Source organism: Felis catus, chromosome X, assembly GCF_018350175.1.
Source record: "Felis catus isolate Fca126 chromosome X, F.catus_Fca126_mat1.0, whole genome shotgun sequence".
In the NCBI taxonomy this organism is placed as follows: domain Eukaryota; kingdom Metazoa; phylum Chordata; class Mammalia; order Carnivora; family Felidae; genus Felis; species Felis catus.
This window is the reverse complement of record NC_058386.1, coordinates 26878500-26902736: the sequence shown is the minus strand read 5'-3', so window position 1 is coordinate 26902736 and position 24237 is coordinate 26878500. Positions and strand designations below refer to the sequence as shown.

Sequence of the window (24237 nt, the reverse complement as noted above, 5' to 3'; positions counted from 1 at the left end):
CTGGACCCTCAAGGGGCCCTGGAAAGACAACTGCTGTAGGGATTTTGCTGAAGACGGACATCGCGCAGTGTTTCCTCCCATGTGACAAACCATGCAGTGATTTGATTTAGATCTCAGAGCAGAATGGAGATTTTGCTTTGCTTTCCTTTGCTTGCTTCAGAAACTCTGGATGGAAAATATTGACATAGAAAAAGGTGTAATCTTAAGTATACGGTACAATGAATTTTCACCATCTGAACGCACCTCTCTAACCAGAATCCAGATCAAGAGACAAAGCATTACCCGCCCCTGAAATCCCCCTGTGCCCCCCTTCTAACCATTACCCACCCTTGCCCTCTGTGGGTAACCACTACCTTAAATTTAAACACCATTAATCTGGACCGTGTTTGTACTTCATGCAAATGGAATCATACGGCCTGTATTCTCTTGTGCCTGGCCTTTTATTTTATTTTATTTGTTTTAGATGTTTATTCATTTTTGGGAAAGAGACAGAGAGACAGAGTGCAAGTGGGGGAGGGGCAGCGAGAGAGTGAGAGCGACCCAGGATCCGAAGCAGGCTCTAGGCTCCCAGCTGTCACCAACAGGGAGATCATACCTGAGCTGAGGTCGGGTGGATACTTACCCAAATGAACCCCCCAGGCACCCTTGTGCCTGGCTCTTTAAAACCCACATTCACATGGGGCGCCTGGGTGGCTCAGTTGGTTAAGCGTCCGACTCTTGGTTTTGGCTCAGGTCGTGATCTCACGGTTCCTGAGTACGTGGCCTGCATCGGGCTCCACAATGACAGCACAGAGCCTGCTTGGGAGTGTCTCTCTCTCCCTCTCTCTCTCTGCCCCTCCCCTGCTCATCCTCTCTCTCAAAATAAATGAAAATGTAAAAGAGAAAAAATAAAGGAGGTTTAAAAAAAAGCTCATACTCACCCGGAGTGTTGTATGAAGTTGTTCATTCTCACTGCTGTATGATACCCCGCTGTATAAATATGCTACGATTTATATATTCTGCCGATTGCCCCCGGATACAAAGAATGATGTTGTAAACATTCTAATGTGTCATTTGGTGATTATACGCGTGCATCCCTTTTAAAATTACATCAGGGAGTGACACTTCTGGGTCATTAGGTTTGCCCGTGTTGGCCTTTTGTACCTTCTGCCGGTTTTCCAATGTGGCCGTACTGGTTTACATTCCCGTCAGCAAAGCGAAGAGAGTTCTAGCCGCTCCACGCCATCCCCAAGGCTTTGTGTTCTTCGTCTTTCTCGTTCTGGTGGGTGTGCCTAGCGACTGTGTCAAGCCCGATGATCTTCAAATCTGTCTCTAACTTTTCCTCCCTTCTTGACGTTTTATTCTGTTACATTTTCTTAATCCTGGATTTTATCTATTAATTGGTGACATTTATTCATTCTTGGAAGTTGCCCTCGAACCACGTCCATGATATACACACACGTATGAATCCTTCGCTAGCGGTGCCGTGATCCAAAACCCTAGGGTCTCCCCTTTCCTCCAGCCGTCGCATCCAGCTGGTCGAAAAGCAGAATTGAGTTTCTCCTGTAGCCTTTCTTGAGTTCAACCTTGCCACCAGTTGCCAAGGCTACTTTCTTAATTCAGGCTTTCATCCTCTGTGTGCGTGTGTGTCCCCCCCCCCCCGATCCTTATAGCATAAAGGATCTGCTTTTTGTAATTAAAGTATAGCTGACACACAATGATACATGGGTTTCAGCTGTACAACACAGGGATTGGCCAACTCTCCATGTTATGCTGTGCTCACCACAAGTGTAACGGCCATCTGTCACCATAGAACGCTGTTAGAATACCATTGACTATATTCCCAGTGCCGAACTTTGTTTTTCCTGTGACTTCTTCGTTCCGCAAATGGAAGCCTGCATCTCCAACTCCCCATCACCCGGTTGGTTATCTTCTCTTCGCTGGAATATTTTCATAGTCTACTTGGCATCCATTTCCATTCTAATCCATTTCTTCTTTTCTTGTTTCTTCCCACTCCAAAGTTAATTCTCTTTAAAAAGAAAAAATCTTCACAAGCACAAGTAATGCCGGTGTTTTTTCTTGTTTTTCCATCATATGAGGAGAAGCTTCTAAGGGATGAGAATGCTTGAACCTGCGAGGATGTACTCTCCCACGCTAGGGTCTTGATATTGCCTTGAGAATGTGATTTGATATTCTAATGGGGACGGTAGCGTTTTCTGAACATCAACCTTCTTGAGATACAAAACACAATATTGGCCAAATTCTTTTTGGAATTCCCCAAAAAAGCATAATCTGATTTTATAACACAGCAGTATGTGAACACGTGAACATCTGCGCTTTAGTAAATTGTTAATATGAGAAATGAGCTCACAGAGTCAACTTAAGCAACTTGTTTCAGCTCTTCATACACAAAACAAAACCCTGCATGAAACCTCGTGGTTTAAGTCTAGTTAGCTCTTAATTGGAATGTGTGTTTGTTAACCCCAACAGGTCAAACCGCCTTTCCCTTTTGCTTCTTTTGTTTTATGGCTGTTTCTATACTTACCATCTACCTGTTACTGTGTTTCCTCGTATGAGTCTATCTCCTCCTCCCCCACCCCACCCCCCCACTAGATTCTAAGCTCCTTAAAGTCTAGGCCATATTTGGGTGCTCCTCTTGGAACCTGGGTACAATGTTGAAATGTTAAACTATTTCCAGGAGCACCTGGGTGGCTCAGTCTGTTGACCTGACTCTCGGTTTTATGGTTCCCATGATCCCAGAGTCATGGGATGGAGCCTCAGATCTGGGCTCCACAGTGATCATGGAGCCTGCTTGGGATTCATTCTCTCTCTCTCTCCCCCTCCCTCCCTCCCTTTGCCCCTCTCCCTCGCTTGCGTGCACACACACACTCTCTCTAAAAGAATAAAACAAAATAAAAAAAGAATAAAAGAATAAACTATTTCCGTGTCCATCTTCCAAACATTTCCTAGGATTTACTAATAGTGAAGAGCGGTGAAAACAGTTTAACTGATAAGCGAAGACGTATGTCAGTGCCCAATAAGTACCTCATGACCGCAGTCATCCAAAGAAATTAATATAGGGGAATATGCGATAAACGTATTCTAGGTACAGCACATGAAGAAAAAATTCTCGGAGATCTGTGAATTAATTACAATTCCTTGCGTTCATATTTTCCTTTTATCTTCCAAAAAAAAAAATCCCTTGACAAAAATAAACCAGTGCTGGAATACAAGATTCAGCCCTTGGTAAATCATTAATTGGTTACATTGGTTTTAACCTCCGTTCCTCCCTTTATGGATTCCTGTCCGTGGGGAATTCCTATGGAATCCTGCCTGTCGAAGGCCTGTCACTAACAGGACTTGTCCATCAGGGTGTAGGGGATCTTTCTCTCCCACTATTTCCGACAAATCCAATATCTGCTGCCCCTCTCACTACTTCAGGGTTCTGCTCTCTGACAATGTGAATGCGAATCCACCTTTTAACACGTGGGAATACTACTGATATTTTAACCTCAGCCCCAAAGAATGAGAACCAAAGGGTGCTAATTTCATTCCTACCTCAGGCTTGTGGTTGCTGATTTATCTCACAAAAAAAAAAAAAAAAGAAAGAAAGAAAGAAAATCTTATTTGACCCACCTGGCTTCCTTCTTTTTTTTTTTTTTTTCAACGTTCATTTTATTTTTTGGGGGACAGAGAGAGACAGAGCATGAACGGGGGAGGGGCAGAGAGAGAGGGAGACACAGAATCGGAAACAGGCTCCAGGCTCTGAGCCATCAGCCCAGAGCCGGATGCGGGGCTTGAACTCACGGACTGCGAGATCGTGACCTGGCTGAAGTCGGACGCTTAACCGACTGCGCCACCCAGGCGCCCCTGGCTTCCTTCTTAAAGGTAAAATCAGAAGATTCCTTTTGCAAATTTCCGAAAAGGAGAGACAAACTCTTAGACCTCTCCTTTCCCCTCATGACAGCAGTCCCAAAATGGCAAGTGAAAGTGTCTGTGCGGAATTTAGTTTGTGCTGTATTCCCGACAGTATTCCTGGACATACTGGGTTTTCTTTTAAGGAATTGTGACTGCAGTACAAGCGACGTTGCATTAACATTGCATTCCCCAGCCTTCAAATCGTTTTCATAGTCATTATGTCATTTGACCCACACTGTGGCCCTGTGCAGTACTATCTGAATTGGCGACAGGAGTCAACAGAGCTCCAGAGGGGGTAAGTGACCGGCCTCTGAGGGGCAGAATTGGTCCAGAGCTGTGCCTTGCTCGTCTTAACGCCTCTGCTAGAATATACAGCTACGCTTGCTGACGATTAAGAAGCTGCTTTTGATTCTGGTAGATATTCATCTCAAAGGGAAGGAAAAAACCCTGGTGTCTTCATTCGGTAGCATTTGAATATGAGATTTTCCTTATCTGTTTCAACTTAGGATGACTTCTTTGTTCGCTTAATTGACTGGTAATTCCTCTGTTTACTTTTTTTTCCCCCCAAATCTCAAGAAGCAAGTCAGAAGTATTAAAAAGGGTTACATTAGCATTTAACATTTTTTATGAAATTCGAGTACTTTAGAAAGGAGTCATTTAGGCAGGCATGTATGTAGAATTTTGCATTTTAATTAAAAAGCCTCGAAATGAAATGAACCTCTGACAGTAACAGATGAGTACTCCTAAAAGCTGCGTTACTATTTGATATATGTGCAGTGTTTTCTTGTGGATAATAAGTCCTACGACTTGTTTCAAGAAAAGTGACAGGACTAAAACAATTAAAAAAGACAAAGCTGCTCTTTTTTAATCACGCGCTCATAAATAAAACTGGGTTGTGAATTATTTCCAGAGAAGCAATTGACAAAGTGTAAGTAAATCACTCTAAGAACTAAAGCTGTCTTGATTTTTTTTTTTGAATGCTCAAACCAAACCTGCGTCCTTGTCCAATTATGAATTTCCTGTGACAAATAAATATTTACAAAGTATGAAATATAGACTTGGTGCACTTCCTAAGGCCAAAGCATACTGTGAAAACTAAAATTTAATATTTTCTCTCCCCTCGAATACACCAGAATAAGAGCCTAACTTTAAAATCATTCTCTCGTGGAGCAGACTGTCCATTAATCATTCTTTAGATAATATTGGCTTTGTGAGTTTTCAGGTAGAAAGAAAAACTGCAATTTCTAGATCAGAAAATCTGAGTATTTATGGATTTGAAGAAAACAATAAGACCTGGCAGAATAGAATTTTCTGTAAGCCCCATTACGCAGTCCAGAAGGACAATTCTTTCAACACCCCTCGCCCCTATTTTCCTGTAAAAATCCTTTACGTTGTTAAAGGGCTTGATTGGGTAGATCCAAGGGTTAATTTACTTGTGATTTGGAAAAAGACTGAGACTTCCTTATTATTATTATTATTATTATTATTAAGTTTTTTACTGTGATGTGTGGGAGGAAGGTAGAAAGAGGCCCCAGAATGAATTCACTAATTGGGGTTTTCACCTGCTGTGAGTCTAATCGAAAACAAAGCCTTATTTCTAGTTGAAGAGGAAGGCAGATTATGCAGACTGTCAGAATTTCTGCCTAGTTTTGAAATTCCTGCTCTTTGCCACAGTCGTTGGGGAAAAGGCAGACAGACAGATCCAGCTCGGAGCCGTTGTTAAGGTAGACCGGGAATGCTGTCATCAGTGTTCTTGAGCCACCTTAACCAGTTACCCATTTTTAGCAGGTGGCGGTGTGCTTTCTAGCCGCGGGGTAGCGCTGTAGCTGTTGGGCTGATACCGAATTCTTTCCGGGGAAGCAGCCGCTGGCCTGTGAGGTTAATGAAGTGTGGCTTTATTTTTGTGAAGATGCTAAACTTCACATCTCTTTTAGATGTTCGGTTTGATATAGGTGGCTCCGTGGGAGCTTTGAAAAAATCTTATGAAGAGCATGAGAGGGGAGCTGAGTTCCACTTGACTTGGAACCTGTTTGGTGAAATCTCCGGTTTAGGTGGCAGCTGGGCCAGAGAACTTTCCTCAGCCTGGCTTACCCTGCCTCCCTGCAGGGGAAGGGCCTGGAAGAATAGGCTTTTGTGTGAGTGTGAAATAACTCTGTGTCTGAATGCAGAGGGCTCTTCGTTTACTGGTTAATGTGTACTGACTGGATATTCTTAGGTCCAGAAGATGCTGGTTTCAGATTGATCTAAAGAGATTGTTGTACCTATTTTAATTAGTCCGCCGTGGCGTTTGCCCTCACTAGCAACGACTCACCATCACCAGGAGCCTTTATTGGACGTCCGATTCACCGCTCGCGGCTAAGACTCGTCCTGTGCAAAGAGCAACGTGGAATCCTTACGTGTTTGCTACGTATGCAGATGTTGGGATTTGACTGTAAAACATGTATTATGCTTAATGGAAATAGTGCCTATATTCCAAATGATTTTTAGAAAATGAGGCAGGTTATACTTAACATTGGCTAGGGAACAGAAAGCAATGCAGGTACAGACTCTTGGAGCTACAGGAAGCTGGACCCTAGCGGGTAGTGCCGTCCCCCGTTCCGTCTCTTTACCCTTTCCCTTTCTGCTCCTCATTTTATTTTTTTTTTAATTTTTTTTAACGTTTATTTATTTTTGAGACAGAGAGAGACACAGCACGAACGGGGGAGGGGCAGAGAGAGAGGGAGACACAGAATCGGAAGCAGGCTCCAGGCTCTGAGCCGTCAGCCCAGAGCCCGACGCGGGGCTCGAACTCGCAGACCGCGAGATCGTGACCTGAGCTGAAGTCGGACACTTAACCGACTGAGCCACCCAGGCGCCCCTCTGCTCCTCATTTTATAACGGTAAAACCTGACTAGCACTGAATCTCCAGCAGCCCAGGAGGACAAGGACGTGTTTGTGCAAGACAGGAGCAGCTTGGCCTCTGGCCTAGGCCCTAAACACCCTCCACGACCTGGGCTCGTCCAAACCTGTGACCCTACAGCACTGACATTTCCGGTCCTTAGCTCCAATCCAAACGTCGTCCCTGTGAGCTCCAGACTCAGAGGTCCAACTGCCTTTTGCATCACACGGCCTCCTCAGACTCATCGTGCTTAAGACTGAATTCCTCCTCTCTCTCTGACCCTCTTCTGTTCTGAACCTGCCCCCCCCCCCTCCTGACATTCCTGGTTTGGTGAATATTACTCATGCAGTCTCGGGATTCACCCCTAGAACCGTGACTCAACCTTGGCTGCCTATAAGAATCACCTGGGGAGCCTTAAAAAAAAAATCCCAGAGCTCAAGGTCAATTAGATCAGAGTGGCCGGCTGGCGAGATGGAGGGGTGGCCAAGATGGAGGTCCGTGGTCCTGGTAGATCTTCTCTCTTTTCCACTCATGTATCCCATCAGTCATGACTCCTGGTTTTTTTTTAAGTTTATTTATTTAACCTTGAACCTAGAACCTTGAGCTCAGGACCTGAGCGGAAAACAAGAGTCGGATGCTTAAGCGACTGAACCACCCAGGCGCCCCACGACTCCTGTAGTTTTAAACCTTATTTTATCGTTTCTCCACTCTCGGCCACTACCGTTGTTCAGAGCCCTGTCATATTGCCGTCAGCTTGTATCTGGTCTCCTAATTCCAGACTCCTCCGATCCAGCCCTCACTCCATTTCCCGAGTGATTTTGCTAAAAGGCAGATAGGACAGAACCACACCCGTGCTTAAATACAGACCTTTCAGGATATAGGTCAAACTCTGGATCGTCACACTAGGTCCTGCTCAATTTGCACGCCTACTGAATCTCTATCTTGACATTCTCTCCCAAAGATCAAATAGACCACTGAAGCTCTTGAAAAGAAAAAGCTGTTTGTGGCCTCTTTACCTTCACACCTGCCATTATCACCATTTATAAGTGCTGATTTGCCTTTACGCCCAGTTGACCAGACGCTCCTTTTGGGCCTACAGAGGAGGCTTCTAGAAATAGCTGTTCAGTGAATGAACCTAGTCATCTTCAGCTCCAAAAGGTGGAGTTAACTTACTCCTCCCTCAGAAGTCCCCACTCAGCATCCAGTCTAGTGAGCCAGAGGGTGGCTTTGACTGGATGGGTCCCTGTTTGGTCAGGATCCTGGGAGAAATGGATGGTACATTTGAAAGTGATACTTGAAAAGAGCATGCTGGAAAGGTTATTTACAAAAGCCCGAGCAGCGTAGGGGAAAGAACAAGGGCAAAGGGAGGACCTGGAAGGTGCCGTTGCTGTAGAAATGACTGCCCAGCTAGACTTGTGGCGGGAGGGTAAAGGAACTTAGCCCCTTCCAGGTGCAAGGCCAACAGGAGGGAGCCTGGGGAGTAAATACGCAAACATCTCTCTCCTTCTGCCCCTTATCTCCAGCTGTAGGCCTTGGCTGAAAGCAAAAGGAAGCCAAAGGGAGAGAGAGCCTGATTGATGTCATCCCCAGAGGTCCAACCCCCTGGGGCACAGAGCAGCGTGGAGAAGGGCAGAGGATAGAGGTGGAGGGGAGAATGATGGGTTGGTCCTTTAGATCAGAGAGGCCTTCATTTTTCTAAGTACATGCAACACTGAAGTGGTTCAAAGATTGCAGTTTTGGGTATGGAAGAATTACCTGGGGTACCTTCCTGGACCTCATTCCGTCTCGTTCATTGCTTAGCCCTTTTTGTAGCCAACCTACTCTCCTCTCCTGTCAGACAGCAGTGAGATCGCTCATGAGCACCAAAGAAAAATATACAGATCATCCCTCGCAGTAAAAGAGGCCACATCTCCCCATGGCAGCATAGTACAGGCCTTGGAGCCAAACTCCCTCTTCTAGACCTCGCGCCGTCGCGTTCTCGCCATGGTGTCTGGGATGAGTAGCTCATGGTAAATTCCGGAGTCAGAGTTTCAACTTGTTTTTTCTGGTGGCCGAGCCCCATGTTCCTTTCCTGTCTCTGATTCACGTCAAAACAGTAATCATAATAATAGCTACTATAAACAATTTATTTTCACACATGGCATCATTGTAGAATTTACATATGACATGAAGATACATAAATTCTGTTCCTTTCTCAATGCCTTTTCCTAATAAGCGAAATTCATAATCTAAGCGAAGCTGACAATAAAGCAGTTACTGTGATGCCCGTGTCATTTCTTAATAATACTTTCAGTATTTAATTTCTAAAATAACATCAAGATTTGGGAACAAGTCTTCAAGTGCCTATAACTCCAGTCTAAAAAAGAACTTAAAGATGTATTTTTGAGGATTGCCATCTGTCAAATTTAACAAAAAAAAAAAAATCTGAATAGTGATTTCTTATTTTCCATTCTTTTTTTCCCAACGAATTGTTCCTAGTAGTTTTCTAGCTGAGCAGTGAGAAAATGGACTTGAGCATTTATATTTTAGCGAAACGTATCAGCACTCCGGAATCTTCAGTGGGTAATTTAAAAGTGTAAAACGAAGGAGAAGGAGAAGGAGAAGAAGAAGAAGAAGAAGAAGAAGAAGAAGAAGAAGAAGAAGGAGGAGGAGGAAGAGGAGGAGGAGGAAGAGGAGGAGGGGAAGAGGAAGCGGAGGAGGAGGGGGAGGAGGAAGAGGAAGAAGAAGGAGGAGGAGATGAAAGGAGCATGACAAAGCACAGGTGTTGCAAACCTTTAGCTCATTGATTTCTGATATGTGCAAATGCCCATGCTGTGAGGCGTCTCTCTTTTCAGTGAAATAAACATAAACAGTATTTAAGTGATTTGCCACGTTGACACCGAGGTTAGTCACTGATTAATGGCAAAGGCCACAACTTTCTCCTCACAGAATACTAATCCCTTCTCCCCCACCGATAGGGGCAGGCCTAGAATCAGCAGTTAGACCCAGGGACAACCTTACCCAAAGGGAATCCTAGTGTGCCCCCCTCAGACCATACGAGAAGCTGCCTCCACCACTCCCTGGCTCAAAAGGGCCAAAGGACGGCATTACTAAGTCTCAATTTATGAGGCCAGCAGAAGTGCTATATTTGCTTTAAAATCGTACCTACATGCACGTCTTTAATGATAACGGTTACATTTTTATTTGGTTGGTCAAGGGTAAGGAAGACACTTGGCATCCCCTCTCCCTTTCGTTCAGGTACTTTATTTTTTGCCTCTTTTGTCATGCTGTAGCAAACCGTAAAGGGGGATTGACATCTACAGCCCAGCCCCCTCAACTCCAACACTGTATGGGGGGGGGGGGGGAGGCAAAGGGAAATGTTGAGCCAAAAAAGGATATTTAAAATGAAAAAGGGGGACTCATTTTAAACTGTAAACTGAAGTGGAATGAATCAGCCAGAGAGAGTGAAAAGGCGGTCGTTGAAAGAAGATAAAAAGGAAAATAGGCCAACAAAATAAATGGACAAAGAGGGACAATGAAACCAAAGGGAGTTTGTCAGAAAACACTCTTTGGATGGATGCTAATGGAAGGTACTTTGTGAAGAATGCAAAAACTTGATGTGCTAATGAAGGCTTTCTTCCTTTCAGAGTATTTCCAGCCTTGAAAATAATTTTGAACAGTTAACCTGTATTGTCATATGGCAAACACTAAGATTAGAAATACTTGAACTGCCCGGGCCCTGCGACTTTTCAAATAAAATGTTCCATTGGAGATGGTTTCCTTTTAGATTTCTCTAAAACGCTACTAAAAGACCGAACTGTGCACGCCGTTGGTGGTGGTGTTTTCTTTAGAGTCTATACCAGTGGTTCTCAAACTTCAAGGTGCTGTTTCAACTTCAGTAGGTCTGGGCTGGGACCCAGGAATTCCTCTTTCTCAAAAGTTCCCAGGCGATGCTGATACTGGTACACTTTGAGAACTACAGCTGTGTCACAAATACGAATGAATGCTGCTTCCTGAGAAGCCCGTTTAGCCCAGGCTGAGCATAGCCTGAATTCCATGTCCTTACAGCCCTACCACTTTAATCTGCGACTGAGGGAAAGCGGTGGGGGGAGAGAACTATGATTGTGATTTTTCCCTCTCATGCTCTGAAAGGAAAACTCTGAGCCCACACACTTAATTATCTGCAATGAGGTCATTTGCACCTAGGTCATTTATTTAGGCAACAAGTAGTCTTGCTGGAGGTTTTAAGGCGGTGCCGGCAGGGCGGTGTGTGGTTTTCAGGTTCCTAGGACTACCTTAAATCCCTTCCTCCGTCTGTCTTTTCTTTTTCTTTCCTTTTTGGGAGGCTGAGCCCCCGCTGCGGGGTCTCCCGGAGCCCGGGTTCCCAGGTCGCTAGGTGGGGGCGGAGCCCGGCCCGGCCCCGCCCCGTCTGCCTGCAGCCCGCCCGCCCGCCCGCCTGCCTGCCCGCGCCGGCTCCTCCGCAGTGCTTTCAGCTGCGAGCCTGGGCGGCGGCGGCGCTCGACTCTCGGGGAGCCCGGCGGCTCTGGGAAGCTCACTCCTCCGCTCGCGCCTTCCCTCGACCGCCGAGCCCTTGCAGCCATGAGGGAGCAGCTCAAAGGGTAAGTGCAACACGGCCTCCTCAGATCGCCGCAGTCCGTGCACTTGTGGCACGAGCAGGGGCCAGACCCAGGCGGCCAAAACTTGGACGAGCGCGGCGGCTGGACTCCGGGCGCCGGGCGGCCGGGCGTCGGGGAACCTACCCCGCGGGTCCTTGCTGCGCCGCTGCAGGTGCGTCCCCGCGGCGTCCTCCTCGGCGCCGGGTTTGCGGGGGAGCCCCCTTGCTCTGGCTTTGGGATAGGCTCGGCGAGAAAAAAGCTGATTTCTCGTCGTACCCAGAGGGGACAGCGCGTTCCCCAGGCGGGGATTGGGGCCGCGGGAGCTTTTTGCTCCTTTCCGGGCTGTGTGGACGTGAGCCAGACAGGCTGTTCCTAAACCGTCTCTCGACCTCGCGGAGGGAAGGGGCGCGCGAGGCTTTACCTTCCATTGCACTGCAAGTGCCAAAAGGTCAACTTTCTGCCTGATTTCTTCCGAGGATTCCAACTGACGTTCCCCTTGTTGGCTTTTCTACTGTGTTCGTTCTATGCCCCAAGTCTTGCAGAAACCAGGAAAGAAAGAAAAAAGCAATTAAAGCCCAGAAGCCAAGGATTTGACATAGAGAGAAGATCAAGGGATTTTTGTTATTGTTTTCTGTTTTGCCCTCCGGGGTTGGGCGTGCAGTCTTTTCTGGGTGTCCTTCGCTCGTGTTTCTCCAGGTGTCTGTGCTCGTCTTTAAGCAAAGTTTGTCATTCCTGATCTGATCGTGACGACGAAAAGGGCAGGACACTTTGTTTATCTCCGTTAAATTGGAAGTTAAGTTTGAAGCGTAAATGGAAAGGGTTCGGTTGCCCGAGGGAGGCACAATATTAATTATGAAATGCTTTAACGTCATTTTTAAAAAGTGCGTCTGACTTAAGTGGGGAACCAGAGTCTTTTCAGTGAAATGTACGTTCTGCCTTGGCCAAAAAGCTCCTCTTGGTGTCCCTCCTTCCTTATCCCTGTCACCTATGCTCGTCACCACCCCCCCCCCCCATCTTTCTCTCTTGACTAGATTTTTTATTTCCTTGTGCCACATCCCCTCTTTGCAGGATCCAGTTCCTCTTGGAGAAGCTAGAGGAGCAAATGGAACAACACGGTTACGTGAAAGGTCTCTGACCCTTGATCACCGCGGAATTGGTTTCAGTCAGCGTTGTTTGATCTTGGATTGGACACGACCCCGAAGTGAAATTGGTCTGGCCAAAGTTGAGGGTGGGTGGGATTTAAGCCCAAAAAGCAAATAGAGGGATGACAAGTAACAGCTGGCACCGTCACCGAGGCAATCATCTTGGGCCTGGCTTGAGCCAAACAGAATAAAATGTTAAATATCCCAGGGAACAAGAAGGGGGGACTAGAATAGGATTTCTGATGCTTAGGTGGACCCCCAGCCCCCTAAGCCCCCTCCCCACGGTAGCAGAAACTTTTAAATACATTTTCCCATTCCCGCCCTGCCAGTATTCCAGCAATGCAAGCCAAGTTCAACATTCAGCATGGAAATGCCAAGGTTCCTCTAGAAAAGGAGTCTGATCCCCAGATTAAAGGGAAATGATTTTGTGTGTGTGGATCAATGAGCTCCAGATTATATGTGAAGCCGAACTCTAATCCTCTGCAAATCGCAAGAGAACGGTACCTTTTTATACCGCTGCATAGCGATTAGGTCCCCCCCCCCCCGGAAGTAGTGGAAAGAGATTTTTTTTTTTTTTTAAAACGGCAACTGTTTGGAATATTTTCAGTACCCAATAACAGTGGTGGCAGAAGAAATCTTATTTTAATTAGGCAACTGCCATTTCCCCGGTGAGAGGAGTAGAAATTTGTTACTTTTTATAAGTGTTTAATGTTTGTTTTTAAGAAACTAAAAAAGCAATTCCACTAAGTCTGATTATTCCAGCACCGACAGCAGGAACAGCTCTGAGGCCGTTATAATAACCTTGCACACTACATGAAACTAAAGAAGGTGAGAGAAAATTTAAATTGTATGGTGGGAAATTAGGTCAGCCCAGTGCTCAGTAGAGTAATGCTTTAATTTCTTGTTATTGACAAGTAGGTGTTGCCGGGGTCTTTTGTCACATCGAGTGATTTTGTATTTTAATTTGCATCAGCTCCGTATCATGGCCTCAAATAAGAGAGAAAAGAGAGATTCTTGTAGTTTGTACACATTTTAAAAGGGGAAATCAGAGTTTAAAGGCTGTTTAGAGAGGCCTCTCTGCTGCCAGGCTTTGGAACCAGCAGGGCTAGAATCAGTAAGAACACTTTTTAGAGATTTAAAGAGCGTTTTAAGGATGATTTAGGAATCTAGTGTCTGTGTTAACGGGCATGCAGAATTTTGATCTGTGTCAAACGTCATTATTCTCAGAAGACTGAACAAAGATGGACCCATAAACTTGTGAACAGGTTTCCAAGTCCCTTTTGGTTCGGCACGGTACATGCGGAGCGTGTTTCAGATGTGAAAAGTGAAATGCAAAAAAAAAAAAAAAAAAAAAAAAAGCAGTTACCAAAAAAGGCACCACCCACACTTCCACGACTACCTCCCCAGCACAGTATCTTTTTCTATATTTTCTGTATATTCCAGGTAGACCTGAGCTGCCTTTCATGGAGTTGGTGAGAATCGTCTCCTGTTTTTGAACTTAGACACAGAGTAATAAATACAGCTGTAAAATCTGTGCTGATCCCATACAAAAAATGGGTTTGTCCTGTAAGAGAGGGTAGGGATAGGAGTTCCACGACTTTGTGCATACCCATACCATTTCACGCCGTCCATATTCATCTTTTCTTTCTCTTCTGGGGGTTAAACGTGTCTCACTAGGGCGCTGAATTTGCCACACCCTGAAAACACCCACATCCAGTGAAGTGAGTATTTGGTTCAACTTAACAGTTACCAAAGAATCGGAAGTCGTTTTAGCTGTGTGGCCAGTCGTTTTTTTAGCATGAACTGATTAAAAGATTATTTTTCTCTTTTGGAGGATTAGTCACAGCCTTTATTCTTTTCTTCTTCCCACTTGTGTTCACTTCTGCTTCGGTCTGGTTTGTAATCGACGTGCAACCGAAATCCTACAGGTGACATACGAATCTGTTTTCTGGTTACTTTTCTGGCATTGCTTAAAAAGAAAAGGGTTGCGTGTTAGGAAGAAGGTAAAAGAAGATTGGCTTTTGGATTTGTGTGAGTTCATTTATGTGGATTATTCAAGTCCCCCAGAATCACAGGTAAGCGAGCAAATGAGGACCTGGGAGGGCCTGGTATCTAGCAATCCATGGAGTGGGGCTAGAAGGAGGGGCTTGGAATTTCTTCTGTCTTCCAGCAAAGGAAGTCGTGGTTTAGCTAAGGACTGGTGTGGATTAAAGCAGAGTTTTTAGAATCCTTCCCCTGATTTTGAACCACTGGAATAAATTCCTTCAAAAGGTAAAAATGGCAGTTTATCACCAGTTATAAGGTTTATTATGGAGAGAGGGAGCTACGCGAAGCTTGCATTCACTCTCTGTGGGATTCTCCGGTCACTTGTATGCAAGTTTCTCTTTTCTTTGGGAATTGCATTTGGTACAAGTTACTGTGTTCTTCCGACTTGGCGTCCCTTACAGATGGTGGCCTTTCAGAGTGCTGGTCTGGTCAGGTTTATCAGCTCAAACAGACGTTTTTCTGCCCATCTATTGAGGATGCTACAGTCCTCCCACACGCCGTGGAGATGGGACTTTATTATCATGCATTGTGTGTATGAAGGGCCTAGAAGTGTGGACACGCGTGCTTTCCCCGTCTTGTCCCTTCCTCCCTCCCCGGCGCGCCCAGTGTGCACGGCCTTTGGAAATGATGGAGGCCTGAATGCAGGGTGGTCTTTCTTTGCTGGGCGCTTCTGTACAGAATTGGTACACCATCGCTTTCCGAGCTAAAAAACACCGAGAAGAAGCAACGCTTTTTCCGTGAAGCTGCAAGCTGCAGCCTCCTTGTGCTGTGCATATAAAATACCAGTTCCGCCCACCTCTTCTCCAGATCCAAAACCGGCTTGGTGGTGGGGCTTCCTCAAAGCCCCTGAGCCTGGACTGCGTGCGTCTTCTGCTCTCTTTGCTCTTTAAGACTTGGACGTCACTCCGATACCTTCCCTCCACTCAGAAGCCCCTCTTGTCCTCACATACGAATCGTCTCTGTGGAAGAATAAGCCAGAAGTGAGTGCGTTTGGGAGAGACTGAACCGGCCCTTTGCGAGCGAACATTGTCTTGTAACTTTCTTTCGGTAGCCCTCACTGTCCAGTCGCTGGATGGTGAATATCAGAGGGAGGGGTCTTTGAAGGTGGACAGTTTGGGGAATTTCCACATGCTTTGTGACATTTTTTATTGTATTTCGCAGACCACAATAGACACTTCTCCTTTTAACTCCTTTTTTTTTCTTTTTTTTTTTAATGTTTATTTATTTTTGAGAGACAGAGAGAGCGTGAGCATGGGAGGGGCAGAGAGAGAGGGAGACACAGAATCCGAAGCAGGCTCCGGGCTCTGAGCTGTCAGCACAGAGCCCGACGCGGGGCTCGAGCTCACAAACCGCGAGATCATGACCTGAGCCGAAGTCGGCCGTTTAACCGACTGAGCCGCCCCGGTGCCCCCTCCCCCCCTTCTTTTAACTTCTTAAAAAGAAAAAAGAAAAAAAAAAAAGAGGTAATTCACATTGAGTGGTTTTTGTTCTCTACAAAGGATCTGGCAGCCTTACTGCAGGCGGATCCGCACCTGAAGTGTCCTCAACTAATAAAAAGTCGACTTTTAGTGGGTGTTAATTTGGGGGCCACGTAGTAACAAGAGCAGCCATGCACTGAGCACCAGAACGCCGCTGGTCACCTGATCCGCTGACGCTCCCAAGTGAGCAGGCTTGCCCCAAATTGTCCAGTTAGTAGGGCCCCCAGCCAGAATCCAGTCCTCAGATTTAAAATCTCTGCTGAGGTCCCTTGACATTTGCTGCCTCCCCAAACTCCTCTTTCCTTGTGAGACCTCTGTACTCTCTGTTGGCCTTGAAGTGTCCACATGGAAGCCAGTGCTCTTCTCTCCATCCCCCCCTTCCCCCCCCAAAGATTATGAATAGGCCAGGCGCATGACTCTTGAAATATCTATGTTCGGGGCTGCATTTTACCATATCAAAGCCTGTCACGCAATCCCCGAAAACTGGAAATACGATGCTATGGCGATTTATGTAGATGGGCCAGAGTAAGGAAAAGTATATGTAGTTATCTCTCCCGGATTTATTCTTGTAATTGAATTAGGAACAAAGGTGTTTTGTTCTTTCTGTGGCCGGGACCTGATAGCTGGCAATCACACTTAGCGAAACTTCAGAAATGGAAGAGAACTGTGGAGTGCTGTGTAGAGGGCTGAGTAAAACAAGACTGTTGAAAAGTAACGCGGAGAGGAAAGGGATGGGTACGTTAGTCGGGCAGCGGCTGTACCTTAGGCCGGGATGAAATGCAGTTGTCGTGGGTATGAGACCTGCTTATGTAGAAGAAGGAGCAATAGAAAAATGTCAAGGGCGGTAAGAGCAAATGAGAAGTGAGGCGGTTTATTTATTGAAGCCGATACCCAGTCTCTCCTTGACCGGGTGGAGTACCACTTGTCCGTGCCCTTTCTGAATGTTCTCCATTGGACAGGTGAAGAAATCCTGGGTTTCGTTTATTGATTACCTAACAGAGGCGTTGTATTTTGTTATAACAGAAGCACCACCGACTTGCGGGTGCCAGAAAGAAGCACACTCTGGTCACCGAAGTAAGTTCACATTGCTTTTCGCTTTGAGAGGAAGTGCTTTGAAGGAATGATGCCGAATACAGGAGAAGCGAGCCGTGCTTTGTTCTCCCCTTCCTTTTCTCTCCTACCCGTTAGACATGCTAAAGTCTCTCTCTGTATTTTCTGTTTTAGCCACGAGACCCAAACGACTTGCTGGGACCATCCCAAAATGACAGAGCTCTACCAATCTTTAGGTAAGGAAGTGGCCATGCTTCTTGACGCGTGACTTGTAGGATAAAGGAGTTTGTCCTGTGCCCCTCGTTTGTTGTCTCCATCTATCGCTCGATTGTTTAAAGGGTGAAAACGATGACTTTCTATCCCAAATTGACAGCTGTCTCGTTTTTGCAGAGGGTCTCTAACAGTAAGTTGGAGAATGTCATTGATTCCTGAAAATTCACCATACCTGAGAGGGCCAAAGGGTCTCGGCGGTTGCCTTGGCCGCCTCAGAGGATGGGAAAAAAAAATACTTGAAATTTATGGCACTTGTTTTTCCCACCGAGAAAGAAAACAGTTTCAAGTTGTTCCTATTGATTTCTTCCCTGTGAAACTCAAGACAGCGCTTTTGCCAAACCACGAATGTAGCGTTAGGAATTTTCTGCCGTCTTGCCAGTGCTTATGAGTCCTAAGCCTGCCGGGTCATCAGCGTGAACATTGAAATGATTTTTCTACTGTGCCGTGTTTTGTGTTTGTGTGACAGCCTCATAATCTCCCCCCCCCCCCATAACTTGGGAATTTTTTGAGCAGACACACAGCCGCCAGATAAGAAGAAAACGTCAGTCTTTTTTTAATGCTTGATGGAAGTCCACTCAATACCATTTTAGATCTTTCGCGAATAATCTGAAGTGATTTCTCTCACATAATGATGAGTTGTTTTTTGTAGATTGCTAGGATTTTATTTATTTATTTATTTATTTATTTATTTATTTATTTAGAGCGACAAAGCACGAGCAGGGCAGTGGCAGAGAGCAAGGGAGAGAGAGAGAGAGAGAGAGAGAGAGAGAGAGAAAGAGAGAAACCCAAGCAGGCTCCGCACTGTCAGCACAGAGCCCGACGTTGGGCTTAAACTCAAGAACCATGAGATCACGACCTAGAGTCATATGCTTAACCGACTGAGCCACCCCGGCGCCCCTCTTTTTTTTTTTTTTTTAAATAAAAGATGGGTGATGGGCATCGAGGAGGGCCCTTGTTGGGATGAGCACTGGGTGTTGTATATAAGCGGTGAACTATGGGAATCTACCCCCAAAACCAAGAGCACACTGTATACACTGTATGTTAGCCAACTTGACACGAAATTATGTTTTAAAAAGGCAAAAAAAATAAAAATAAATGATTCCCACTTTATTTTTTTGTTCAAAAAAAATTTTTTTTAACATTTATTCATTTTGGAGATTGAGAGAGGCACAGGATGAGCGGGGAAGGGGCAGAGAGAGAGACACAGAATCCGAAGCAGGCTCCAGGCTCTGAGCTGTCAGCCCAGAGCCCCACGCAGGGCTCGAACTCACAGACCATGAGATCATGACCTGAGCTGAAGTCAGACGCCCGCCCGACTGAGCCACCCAGGTGCCCTGTGATTCTCACTTTAAAAAAACAGTTATGTCTTCTCTACTACTAGACCAGTTTTTTAAGTCGGCTTCTTTGTGAATGGACATATTTACAGACCGAAATGCATAAGGTGAACTCTTTGGGTTTGAAATTAGGTGACACTGCCCATGGGAATCAGGGTGACGAGACACATCCTGTACCTGCCCGCGCACGCGTGAGCGTGAGCACGTGTGTGTGTAGCTTTTGCTGAGTTGCTGTCGTAGGTTCTCGTTGGTTAATGAGCTGCAGTTCTAGAGATATTCCGGAATGGCGTAGGAGATATTAGTCTAAGAAATTGTTTTCCTAGACTTTTTCTAATTATAAATGAAATTAGCTCCTTCTAGAAAATCTGAACAGTACAAATACAAAGTATGAAAAACAAAAGGTGTCACTTACAATTCTACTGGCCAGAGATGTTTAGTACATTTCAATTAATACTATGTCACTTTCGTCTAGCAGCGTGTGTGTATGTGTAGGAAGGGTGTGTGTATACATGCGCATATGTTCACGGCACACTCTTTAAAAATTTCAAAGATACTGGGATCAGCTAATCTTCCAGGGCTGCATTTTGATCTCCTATGGAATGTTTCTGGCTTATCATGCTGTGCTGTTCAGACCACAGGTGAAAAACCTAAATGGTTATCCTTCGGCAAATGAGAGAAGGGAGACCTCATCTGAAGTATGCGGCAGCTTGGCTGGGGGAGCAGGCCGTCCTAGCCCCGTGCTCTCAGGACTTCGGGTTTTTCAGGAGAACCTAGAAATCTGTCAGTCAAGAGCTAGTTTGAACTCGTCTGTCGGCCTCCTGATTATAACCTCGGGCTTACATAGATTCAGCCCACTTGTAATGTTTTACCTCTAATCACAGTGACTTCTAGTTGTAATATTTTAATTTACTTTTACTTAAAAATTATTATAGAATTAATAATTGTTCATATATTTTGAAATTTAAAAATATAGACAGGCTAATGAACGAAAAAGAGGAAAAGACAAATCATGTATAACCCACCTCTTCAAGTTAGCTAATATTTAATAATCTAGTAGGTATCTTCAAAGATGTCTTTCTGTGTGGGGCGCCTGGGTGGCTCATTCGGTTGAGCATCTGACTCTTGATCTCAGCTCAGGCCTTGATCCCAGGGTCATGAGTTCAGGCCCCACGTTGGGCTCCGCGCTGGGGATGAAGCCTACTTAAAAAAAAATTTCTTTCTGCTTCTACATTTTTACCAAAGTTGGATGGATGGTTCTGTTTTATAATCAGCTTTTTTTTCACCTAAAGGTAATGTACCATGGCCATATTTCCATTTCATTACATTGTATTCTCTACTGGCTTACTTTTAATTGCTCTGTAATGAGAAACCACAAACGTGGTTGATAAAAAGCTAATTATGAACTATCAATGAATAGATGTTTGTACCTTCAGTAGGAATTAAATACGCTTTTTATCATCGTATTTCTGAGGTTTTCTCAGTAATTCAAATGTGGTGGTAAACTGAAAGCTGGTAATTTGGCATGATTTCTGACCGTGGGCAAATCACCTGACTTCGGGAGATCAGGGAATTTTAGAGTTGCAGGGGGAATTTAGAGCTCATGTATTACCAACTTTTTCTTTGATGAAATCAACTTCATTGAGATAATTTGCAGACGATAAAATGCAGCCGTTTTACATAAATGGTCAATTCCAACCTCCTTTGAAATGCTGTTCTCCGCTATCCTAATAACAACTGTCTTGGAAATGAACTGGTATTGAAATTTGTTTTGTAGCTTTCAGAACGAAAATTGCCAGTCTTTTTGTTACAATCAGATGTTACTTAGGCTAACTTTTATCCCAATGGTGACTCATCTGATACCATCTTCCATTTATTGAGAGCCTACTGTATGCGTCGCATCAACATCCATATTTCACAGGGTGGTGAGATCAGGTGCAGAGAAACCATTTATTGGGGCTGCACAGCTTTCTGAGGCTACCCTGGGTTTTGCTCAGGGCCCTCTGTTAGCGTTTTTACGGAATTCATTCATTTTGTTAACTCAGTAAAATATGTCCATGTAGGTTGCTATGCACCTGGTACAAATATGTACAAATTGACATTGTTACCTGTGGATAGACCGTGACTTCAATAGTATCTCTGGAACAAATCCATTGCATTTCTGCAGACGGTATGGTTGGTTCCTAAACAGTAGGCACCCTTCCTCTGTTTTTCCGGACACCATGGAATGATTGATTTTGTTTGTTACACGTCTATATTCCTGAGATAACCTACCAGATGAGGCGTTATTTCTGCCCTCACCCACCCATTGCAGGGTTTCAAAGTTGAAATACAAGCATAACATACCGAAAAGAAACCTTTTATTTCTTTTTAATATTTATCTTTAAAAAAAAATTTTTTTTTAACGTTTATTTATTTTTGAGACAGAGAGAGACAGAGCATGAACGGGGGAGGGGCAGAGAGAGAGGGAGACACAGAATCGGAAGCAGACTCCAGGCTCTGAGCCATCAGCCCAGAGCCCGATGTGAGGCTCGAACTCACGGACCGCGAGATCGTGACCTGAGCTGAAGTCGGACGCCCAAATGACTGAGCCACCCAGGCGCCCCAACTAACTGAAATTTAAATAAAAACTTTTAAAAAGTTTTTAAAAGCTAAAGCACTCTAAACTCGGACAAGAATAGTCTTTTTTCTACCTACACTTTAATAGTCTATCCTGTTTAACACATATTATATATAATTCTACAAGCATCTGTTTATTTATTTATTTATTTATTTTTTTAACGTTTATTTATTCTTGAGACAGAGAGAGACAGAGCATGAACGGGGGAGGGGCAGAGAGAGAGGGAGACACAGAATCGGAAGCAGACTCCAGGCTCTGAGCCATCAGCCCAGAGCCCGATGTGAGGCTCGAACTCACGGACCGCGAGATCGTGACCTGAGCTGAAGTCGGACGCCCAAATGACTGAGCCACCCAGGCGCCCCAACTAACTGAAATTTAAATAAAAACTTTTAAAAAGTTTTTAAAAGCTAAAGCACTCTAAACTCGGACAAGAATAGTCTTTTTTCTACCTACACTTTAATAGTCTATCCTGTTTAACACATATTATATATAATTCTACAAGCATCTGTTTATTTATTTATTTATTTATTTTTTTAACGTTTATTTATTCTTGAGACAGAGAGAGACAGAGCATGAACGGGGGAGGGGCAGAGAGAGAGGGAGACACAGAATCGGAAGCAGGCTCCAGGCTCCGAGCCGTCAGCCCAGAGCCCGACGCGGGGCTCGAACTCATGGACCGCGAGATTGTGACCTAAGTCGGACGCTCAGCCGACTGAGCCACCCAGGCGCCCCTTTAATATTTATCTTTTAAAGTGTATTTATTTTGAGAGAGACAGAGACAGCACGAGCGAGGGAGGAGCACAGAGAGAGAGGGAGAGAGAGAATCTCAAGCAGGCTCTACGCTGCCAGCTGCAGAGCCCGACGTGGGGTTCACACTCACGAATCTGCGGGACCGTGACGTGAGCCGAAATGAAGAGTCGGTCGCTTAACCAACTGAGCCATCCAGGCGCCCCTCTTTTTAATTTTTATATATGGTCTTTTCTTTTTTACTCACCAGGTATCCCATTAGGTCCAAGCTGCTATTTTGAGTTGGAATAAATAGTTGGAAGCCTTCATCTGCGCCCATTTTGTGAAAGGTCTCGTGAAAGCGAAACTGGTGTGTGGTTTGGTGTGTTAAGTGTTTTAGACGATGTGTAGCCCCCCCGCCCCCCACCTAGTAGAACCTGAACCTGTGGCCTGTGATCCCATGTTGAAAAATACCAAGATGCTGCTTCTCCAAGCTCTACCTGAACTGCACACATTCTCCCTGTGGAAGCTACAGGGGTTCACAATACGCAGGAAATAGGACGCATTTTTGAGGATGCCCACCTCTGAAAAGACTCCCATCCTCGAATCGACCAGAATCCCCAACCAGCCCGTCCTACACGTGTTTGTTAATGTCCCTTGTTCCCAGAAGCATTCAGACGGTCTCCCAGCACTCCCTACCTATGGTCTGGACCACATACGCTTGGAAGCCAAAACCATCTCGGAGGGGCTGAAAAAGTTGCTTCGCCTGCTCACGTTCGAGCTCTCGTTAGTGGAGCGAGAGGTGATTTCCCTTCTCGTTTTTGTGTGATTCTCAAAAAATGAACTTCTATTCCTTAGGTATTTAGCAAAACACAGTTTCGTCATCATTACCCCGTTCCTTCGTGTCCCTGCAGCTGTAATCGATGAGCCAGCGAGAACCCATGACAGAAAAGCAGCAGTAGCCACACGCATCCCTCCCCGACACGGCACACAGACGTGTGTAGAATTTATGTGTCAGTACTCTGATTCCTCAGGTGACTTTGAACACAAGGAGACCACGTCATGTGTTTTAGGTTCTAAATATGTCCTCTCGCAAAATAGCAGACCTAAATTTTTTTTCCTTTTCTTTTCTTTTCTTTTCTTTTTTCTTTTCTTTTCTTTTCCCTTCCTTCCTTCCTTCCTTCCTTTCTTTTTTTTCTTTCTTTTCTTTTCTTTTCTTTTCTTTCTTTCTTTCTTTCTTTCTTTCTTTCTTTCTTTCTTTCTTTCTCTTTCTTTCTTTCTTTCTTTCTTTCTTTCTTTCTTTCTTTCTTTCTTTCTTTCTTTCTTTCTTTCTTTCTTTCTTTCTTTCTTTCTCTCTTTCTTTCAAGCCAGCAGGGGAGGGGCAGAGAGAGACAGAGAGATAGAATCCCGGTGCCAGGGCTCGATCCCACGAACCACGAGATCATGACCTGACTCCGACATTCAACCCACTGAGCCGCCCAGGTGCCCCCAGACCTAAAAATGTTTAGTGGTGGAGGACATAGGCCTAAGTTCTTTGTTTAAAAAAAAAAAAAAGAAAAAAGAGACTACATTTCAGATTATTCTCAACCAGATCTAGAACAGCTTCCTGGAGTGAGCTCCCATCAGATGTGAGGAATATTTGTGCGTTCTTACTTTGGGGGCTGTGTACCTACTCAAAAAATTGTAAGTAGTGAAGAGAAGGATTGTCAGGCTCCCGCACTAATACAAAACAAGGCGTAATAAAGAAATACTGTAAATGTTCACAATGACGGCCTGACAGTCATTAGGCATTTGAGCATTGGAAGGTTTCCAGAAAATTTTTACTCAACATTAACAGTTTTGCTCTGACTGCCCCCCCCCCCCCACTGCAGTGGGGTGAAGGGTATATAAAAAAACAAAGTTTCCCATATCTATTTTTGCACGGGCCTTAGTATTCTTATCTTTGTAATGAGGGTACAGGACAAAAGTAAGACTCTTTGTTTCTTTTTCTGTTACTTTGGGCCGAGGTGGGGCAGGTTGTTTCCAGAACTTGCTGTGATCATAATTTTTCGAGAAGTACCTTTGGCTGACTCTGCAGGCGTTTGGATTTCTAAAAGTTTAATCATTCCTATTTTTAAAAATGCGCATTCTAGAAAACAAACAACAGAGAGAAGATCCTGCCACCCCATCCGAGTCAGAGGCTCTTGAGATCTTTCCCAGAA

General features: G+C 44.9%; 1 protein-coding gene across 20 annotated transcripts in view; it reads left to right on the top strand.

The window, feature by feature from the left end:
* The window catches only part of DMD (dystrophin), a 2379610-nt gene that overhangs the window by 2218133 nt on the left and 137240 nt on the right, over positions 1-24237 (top strand). For 16 of the 20 annotated variants that reach the window (XM_045050793.1, XM_045050788.1, XM_045050791.1 and 13 more), the window contains one exon: positions 17261-17322. In XM_045050793.1, coding sequence (XP_044906728.1) covers positions 17261-17322 — 62 coding nt within the window. Of the gene's footprint in view, positions 1-11216; positions 11374-17260; positions 17323-24237 lie in introns of those variants that run through there. The other 4 variants (XM_045050804.1, XM_045050806.1, XM_045050805.1 and 1 more) reach the window with 2 other exon arrangements.